Source organism: Python bivittatus, unplaced genomic scaffold, assembly GCF_059951505.1.
Source record: "Python bivittatus isolate LINGU-HERP-01145 unplaced genomic scaffold, Pbiv_v1 ctg000480_np1212, whole genome shotgun sequence".
Lineage (NCBI taxonomy): Eukaryota > Metazoa > Chordata > Lepidosauria > Squamata > Pythonidae > Python > Python bivittatus.
This window is the reverse complement of record NW_028277075.1, coordinates 67,035,142-67,043,355: the sequence shown is the minus strand read 5'-3', so window position 1 is coordinate 67,043,355 and position 8,214 is coordinate 67,035,142. Positions and strand designations below refer to the sequence as shown.

Genomic DNA, 8,214 nt, shown 5'->3' with positions numbered 1-8,214 from the left:
TTACCAGTGTGAGCAAGAGATGTCTGAACTCACACACATTGAAATAGTTCAGGTTGCCTTCAAAGATCCCAACAAACATAATGGTTTTGATAAGGTACTTGCAATCTATCTTACCTGTAAGCTGCATCTGCATAACCACACTGTCATTCCCTCTCTTCTCCCTTGCCTCATCCCAATTTAAATCCTACATCACCTTAGTCATTCCATGCATCTGATGATGTGACCTTTAGCTTATTAAAGATTACAGTATGCCTTAATACAATGTGTTCATCTGAAAAGGTGGTACCAGACACCTTCTAATTTTTGGCTATCATAGACTAACAATGCTTGAGAAATGAAACCAACCTGCAGTGAAACTAATCTAATGTCCTCCAGATGTGTTGCAATTACAACTTGCAAAAAGCCCAATAAAGAATGCCATCATCTACTTAGATAGCACTATATAAACAATAAATAGCAATAGTATTCTATCAGCCTAAAAATCTATGCAGGTCTGCATCCATTAGTATAGCATATACTAAGTCTGCATTTTCAAATGTACATGGAAATAAGTACAAGTGGGTGTCTTGAAATTTTCTTCCAAAGAAAATCAAAGCTTTTTCATTTAGAAACCTGCCATTCTTTGCATTTTTCTAGCAAGAATGGAGTCTCAGATCTCCTTAGTGTTGATATTTCCCTTTATAATTTCAATTACACTAATAACGTTTAGCTATTAATGTTCACTTCTCATATATCAAAACTTACCTGGAGAGTTAGCAGTAACTGAAAAGCTTGCCAAACCTGCTTAGATAAATCCCAACATGGTAATCTGATGCAAGATCATCATCCGAAATTGTATGGCACTATTGTGTACAAGATAACCAGATGTTCCCAGAAACTTTGCATGCTTCCTGATGGTGAATGCTTATAGAATCATGTAGGGGGTTCAGAGGCCACCTTATCTAACTGCCCTGTGCCCAACAGAGCTGTTTTATTCTTATCTCCTAAAGTCTTAGCTACTCCTTCCAGTTTTGTATCATCTGAACATTTCTTCCGCTGCTACCTTTCATCTAAGTTAGTGATAAACATGTTGAAAAGTATTAAGATCAGGTCAGAGTTCTGTAGCACTTCATGGGTCATTCTGGATTAAACAGACTAATCAAGTATATTATCCTTGTCAAGGAATACCATGCTAATAAAAACTCTCATTTTCACAGGAATATCTTAGCAGTCCTTATATATCATCTTCTGTCACTAGGCAGTAAAAGTCTGTCCTTGCTTCATAGTTGCGAGATCCCAGGTCAGAAATGTCTATCTCACTCTTCTGGTTTTCCTCAAGCTGTACTTCTTCCATTGCCCCAAGACATGGACCATCAGGACCAATCATACGAGGTGGTGGTGGGCCTTTGATAACGGGTCCCCGGACGACTGTAAGACAGAAATGATAACAAGCTGATATTTCCAAATGTTCACACAAGACTAGTTTGAAATAACTACATACATTATAATTCCTACAAAATATTAAAAGTGAGGCTATATTTAATACTGAACCTATTCAATACCAGTTTAAGTAGCTTAGTTTCCTGCAAATTGTACATTGTTCTGGATACTAATATTTCTGTTTGAGATCTCTACCTTTTTTTTTCTTTGAAAGTACTATAGTTTCCAGAGTTCCTTGGGGGAAATGCAAAATGCTATTAAATCAGTGTAATAATTAAATTACATGAAATCCAGTAAATCTATGACTGGGAGAAAATTCCACTGAAGGAAATGAACTAAAATTATTTGTGGTCAATGCTTCAATCAAAGCTGAAGCCCTGTGAGAGAACTCCAATTACAGACCTCTAGGATCTCCTGTGGTTTGATCTCCAGTTGGTAGTTTTAGACTTACTCTGTGTGTTTTACTTCAAAATATGCTCTCACTTGGCATAGACAGAAGTGAAGGGGCTGATTTTTAACCTCTGTAGGTCCAATTAGGATGGACCACCCCAAATGTCTTATGGATCCAGAAGGTTTTCAGCAGACACTTAAGGATTTTTCCCATTAATCTTGTAGGCAGTTCTGTCAAATGTCTGGCTGAAGGTCGTGAACATAAGATGACTGGAGCAGTTGACAGGCTTGCCCTCAAGCAGTCAGCAGATCCTGAGGTGCTCTCTGGTTTACCAGGTTTTGGGAAATGAAGCAACAGAAATCATGCCTTAAGAAAGTCAAGAAGTGAACTTGACTGAGCACAATAAGAGCTGATGCTCAAACCTACACTGTGCAGGTAAGAGCATCGAAGCACTCTTACGTCTTCATCTTTATTGTACAGTTTCAACAGGTTGTCTAGCAGCCTACGGTTACTTAGGCGGGGAGGAACAGGAGTATCTGCTGCCTGGCCAGTATGATGCTTGGCTTCATTTCAAAAAGCTGTAAAAATGGAATTATTCTACAGGTGTTTGAAAGCTGAAATTGCCTCATGCTGGTGAGCACAATTTGATGGTTGAAAGGATAGTTGTAGCTGATTTCCTCTTTTATTGTATGTTTGCTATGTTTTTTTTCATTCATACAACTGTGAACTGCTAGAAGTTTTTAGTATGATGTATAAATAACAGAAATAACAGATCAATAATAAGGATATAGGAAAATCCATTCTGAATCAGACCACAAGACCTACCTAGTCCAGTATTCTGTTCTACAGTGGCCTGCTGCAAGCAAAGACCATCCAAAGGCAGACTCTGTGAAAAAATTATTCTACTAATTTATAGAAAACCCTACACAATTTGTGGGTGTGGGAACTACTGAGGGCAAAAGAATGGGAGACAAGGAACAAGCAGCAAGGTGCAACCCAATAAAAACTTCTCTTGTGCAAGTTTCACTTAAATATTTTTCTTAACTTGATTACTCTTTTTGTTCATCTAGGTTTTAGGCAAAAAAGCTTCACATCAGATGGTGCCCTGTGTCAATTAACAGAGATAGGAACAATTTGAATGGCTCTTAGCCTTCATGCTCTGATCACCACAAGGTACTACACTGCTCTCTCTCCTTTCACAAAGCCATTTTGATTCCTCTTTTATATATTGCTCATCTTCATATATATTTGCAGATTTTACAAGAAGATACTGCCCAGGAGAAAACTAGAAGTTTACACAGAGGTAAAAGTGGAGATGCAATTCATTCTGTTGTACTTCATTTTCTTTCCTTAGTTCCTATACTTTTGTCTTACTCAACAACGAGGGCAGCACATAGACTTGATGTTTCCAGTCTGCCCTCAGAGATTCCAAGATTTCTTCCTTGAAATCTATTTTTTATTTATTTCAGATGTATAAATACATTGCAATATTACTGCAATTCCATAATTACTTCATTTTGTGTACAAATCTGACTGGCTCATGATGTTTGGCAGTACTGTGAGTCAAACAACTCTTCCTGCTGCAGAATTCTTCTTCAACATGAAATGCTCAGTAATATTAGGAGCACACGTGGCTAGCATTCAGCAAGTGATCTGCCAAAAGCAAGATGTTCTTTGGACACTTGCACTGTAGTACAGACAGGTTCATTATCTTTTTTTTATTAATGATTTGTTGGTGGTACAAATTATTATCAGACCACACATTTGCTTGGGCTGATACAGAAGATATAAATTATTTTGATTATTTTTTGCATGCATTTTAGGAAGGTTGACTCCCATCAGGACTTATTATCAAATCCTGTATTTGTATTTAGGAAATGACTTTTGAATTTTCTTATAGTTTTTCATTTCTGATGCTTTGGTTGGAGGAAAGGCAAGAGAAACCAAATTATAATTCTTAAAAGATAGTGCAGCAATTCTCATGCAAACTAGAGAGTAAGAAGGCTTGAATATCCAAAGATGCTGTTGTACACAGCAACAGACAAATGAGAGCTTCCAACAAGGTGCAGACCAATACCGTGAAATGAACAATCCTTATTCATGACAGTGAATACATCCCTTTTGCAAAAAAAGTCAACCACTGCTGCCTCAACAGCAAGAAAAGCCCACCCAAACTCATGAATTGCTTTTATTTTTTCCAACAATTAAAATCACAGAGTATAAGTGAGCTGGGTTTTGTGCTGCCAGATACTGGTAAATCTTTTATGAGCACCAAACTTATTTTGCTCCTGTTGCTAAAATTAAAATGTATTGCTCTGCAAGCTCAGCCTGAATTAGCAAATCCCCAATGTCAGGGTTGGTTCATTAAATCCAGAGGATTTAATGAATGCCCACAGATGTATTTTGCTACCATTGATCTAATGTGTGCCCCTAGGCCTAAATGCCTAAGAAGGAATAACATGAAGTAGCTACGATTTCTCCAGGTTTCAGGCTCTAGAGATGGAAGACTGCCCTTTGGAACAGAAACAGAGCTATTCAGTGGTGACTTTGCCTCAATGGCAGGTTCCAGCAAGCAACTGTGAAGAAAAGAATAATTGGGCAGTACTGCAGCTTAAGTTTGATAGAAACACAGAGAAGTTCTGCTTTACTTTGAACGAGCTGAAATCTCCAGAGCCAGATAGACCACATCTAGGGTACTGAAGGAGTCAGATAATAGTCTAGCCAAAGCACGATATATTATCCTTGAAAAATCCTGGAGAAGGGGTCAAATGTCAGAAGACTGACAGAGAACAAATATTGTTCCTCTCTTCAAAAAGGGGGAAAAGGAAGATCCAGGAACTACAAACCCCTCAGTCTGACATCAATATTTGGGAAAACCCTAGAGGAGTTCATAAGAAGATCAATGTGTAAGTACCTTGAAAACACTGAATTACCAGCTGTCAGTGCATATTTGTCAAGAACTAAAATTAACTAACTTTATCTCATATTTTCTTAATTGGATAACCTGTTGAGTAGAATGTGGGAAAGTTGTAGACAAATACATCTAGATTTCAGCAAAGCATCCAACCAAGAGCCATGTGACATTCTGAATAGTAAGTTAGTTAAGTAAAGGCCAAATGGCATAAGAACTAAGTGAAGGCATAGCTGCCTCAAAAATTGTAATCAAAGACTGTTCATCAAACTGGAAAGTCCTTACTAGGGATAAGAATCCTTATAAAACTGGAGTGAGGGATCAAGCAGGGTACTATAAAATTCAGTCTGGGACCCTCTATAATACAATATTTTTGATAATGACTTGGATCAAGAAGTGGCAGGAATGTTTATCAAATTTGCATATGGCAGAAAATTGGATAAGAGTGTAAGAAGGCAGATATAACATTACAAAGTATCTTGATAGGTTAAAGGAATGGGCTGAATATAACCAAATGAAATATAATAGAGACATACGTCAAGTCTTCATTCAGTAAATAGAAATCAAGGATACAAATATACAATGGAATGCCTACCTTGACAATAGTACTTTTGAAAAAGGGGTTAAAATACAAGACAATTTCAAACTGGATATGACTCAGCCACATGATATGTCTGGGAAAAAGGTAAATGCAATTTTAGTTACATCAACAGAAGCAGAGTTTCCAAATCATAGGAACTATAAAAAGGTGCAAAGACTCCTCCTGATTTTTTTTTTCAAATCATGGGAAGTAATTGTTCCACTTTATTCTGCTTTGGTCAGATCCAAGTATGATATTGCTGTGGACACCTCCCTGTTTTAAGAAGGAGTCAGACAAACTGGAAAGGGTACAGAAAAGGGCAGTAAGGATGATCAAGGAAATTGAAACTAAACTTTATATAAAAAAAAAAGATTGAAGGAATTCTGAATATTTATCCTTCAGAGAAGACATGCAGTGGAGAGGATATGAGGATAGTCTTCAAATACCTAAAGGATATCATACACAAGAAAAAATGTCAAGATTTGTTCAGAAAAAAAAATATCAGTAAGAGCAACTCAACACTGGAGCCAATTATCCAGAGAGGTGGTAGATTCAACTTCACTGCATGTGTTTGAGTTGAGGCTAGACGGAAATCTGTTGAACATGCTTTAATTTGGATTCCTACACCAAGCAGGGATTGGACTTGATGGCCTAAATATCCCCTTCCAATTCTGATTCATGCTTCTTATTGCTTGCTTTTTTCAGCTTTGATATATTGGCATATATATGACAGAGGAAGTCAGAATGTTACTTAATGAAAAGATTATATGCCACCCTCCCGTATTGCTACATTAAAATAAATTTATCACAATAATTAAAATGTAATCTCCATATATCTATACCACATACACAATTTATGATTACTGCAAATTGTATTTTATGGAAACTCCTGTTTTGCTTGCTGATCAGTACTTAATGTGAATTTATAAACACGTATGGATTAATTAGCATGCAGTAAACTGTGCCACAGTATGCCAATGAGGTTCACTGCCTGACAATACATTGACTTTTATACAGACTGAGGCCAGGGGTGCTTGGGCAATGCAGGGATAGTTAACTGATGTCCTTCTACATCAGCCACCAAACAATGCTTAGGCCGTTTAGAGGCCACAGAAACAATAAGGAATAGAGCTGAGGTCGGTAATCAATCAAAACAAATTAAGGTATTAGGCAAAGATGTCCCAACATAAATATTATGAAGGTTAAGCTACCTTAATTAGTAATTATTGTAATTAACTCTGCAAACCTGGACTGGAAGAAGAGAATACAGTTTAAGTTAAAAGTGATTGGATAGGCTTCAGTTCTCAAGGGATACATACTGTTTCATTTGTCTTCGCTGTAATTTCATAGTGAACAGGTTTTATCTTTTGTGAATGAATGAAGAAATCTGTTTATTAGAGAACAACCATACACGGTGCAAACAGGAGTCATTTTCAGGTAATCTCAACTCTCTGCAAAAAGCCCCATTGGCTGCCTTGGACTAACAGTTTTACTCGACATGGGATCTCATTCTATGCATGCTTATGCACGGTCTTCTTCAGAGCAAGGGAACTTACCCCAAAGTAAGTGCAGTCAACAGCATACAGCTACTTTGTAGCAATGTGCGAAAACAAGAGGCTTGTACCAGACAAGCCAAGGAGGCTTCTTTAGCCAAGAAGTGTTGCCCTCACCTAGAGAAGCCAAAAGGTGTACCTATTCATTCACTGGAAGAAACCTGGTTGGCTTCACTTGTTTAGCTCATATCATTTCCCCACAAACTGCTCTCCTCAGCAGATGAGTCTTCAGTTCCTGAAGATCACTGAACGTTCTCTCACTCTGGCTGCCACCTCCACTCAAATGATTATTTCTCTGCTTAGTATAAACGGCTAAGTATCTAGACCAGTGTTTCTCAACCTTGGCGACTTGAAGATGTGTGGACTTCAACTCCCAGAATTCCCCAGCCAGCCATGCTGGCTGGGGAATTCTGGAAGTTGAAGTCCACACATCTTCAAGTCGCCAAGGTTGAGAAACACTGATCTAGACATTAAAATCTTTAGGGACATGTTTGAGTGAAGGTCTGCTCCCAGAACTCAGGAGATAACATGGTGAGGAGTAGGACCTTTCCATAGAAGGTGTCTTTTATATGGAAATCTGCTCAAAATGATGGGTTGAGCCAGACTGCTGAACTCATTTAGGTCACTGGGAAAACCTTTCTGTCTTGACCCACTCATGCTACTGCTTATGATTGCCTTTTGGTATTTTGGCAATTTTAATGTTTTTCTTTCAAGCATTAGCTACAAGTCTCAACCTTTTTCACCAGTTGTGGGATAATTAAAAAAGAAAGAAAAGCAAATTAAGGCCCCAACAGAATCAGTATGGTTAACATCAGTTATGTTCTACTGATATTCATGCTGGGGAACTGTGCCCCAGAAAGGCTTACTTCAGAGTCATTCCATTAAGAAACAGTGACAAAGCTAATAGTAAATAGTGTTTTTACCAATGTCTCCTTCAGGATGGGAATCCCCCTGGAATTCTGGATAGTTGCTATGCAGAATCAGCATTGGATCCTTGTCTTCCTGGAGATAGGTTTGGGGATCTCCCCTGAGGCTTTGATATGATACTTTCCGTGGCAGGGAGAGGCACAGCTCCTTCCAGAAATCTGATGAAATTGCCTAGAAGCAGAGGACAGGAAAAGAAAAAAACCCCAGAGAGGTTTGTCATACGCTCACCATCCTATGTAATCTTTTCAGTAATGTATCTCCAAACCCTGACTTGAGAAAAACATTCTCAGAGGCAATCTGTGAAGTGCAAGGACCATGTCTGGCTTCCAAAGGATCGAACAGAGGGAGATAAAAAGCCTGTTACTGGGAAGGCATGTGGAGTTCAGTGAGTAGTATCTACATTCAGCCTTGTCTCATCTCTGAGATGAAACAT

At 38.2% G+C, this 8,214-nt stretch overlaps 1 protein-coding gene across 2 annotated transcripts in view; it reads right to left on the bottom strand.

Annotated features, from left to right (window-relative positions):
- Window positions 1–660: 660 nt before the first annotated feature.
- SIGIRR (single Ig and TIR domain containing) overlaps window positions 661–8,214 on the bottom strand; it is a 37,269-nt gene continuing 29,715 nt past the window's right edge. For both annotated transcript variants that reach the window (XM_007428222.4, XM_025166668.2), the window contains exons 9-10: window positions 7,778–7,952; window positions 661–1,407 (exon numbers count right to left, since the gene is read on the bottom strand). In XM_007428222.4, coding sequence (XP_007428284.1) covers window positions 1,214–1,407; window positions 7,778–7,952 — 369 coding nt within the window. In that variant the 3' untranslated portion in view covers window positions 661–1,213. The remainder of the gene's footprint in view (window positions 1,408–7,777; window positions 7,953–8,214) is intronic.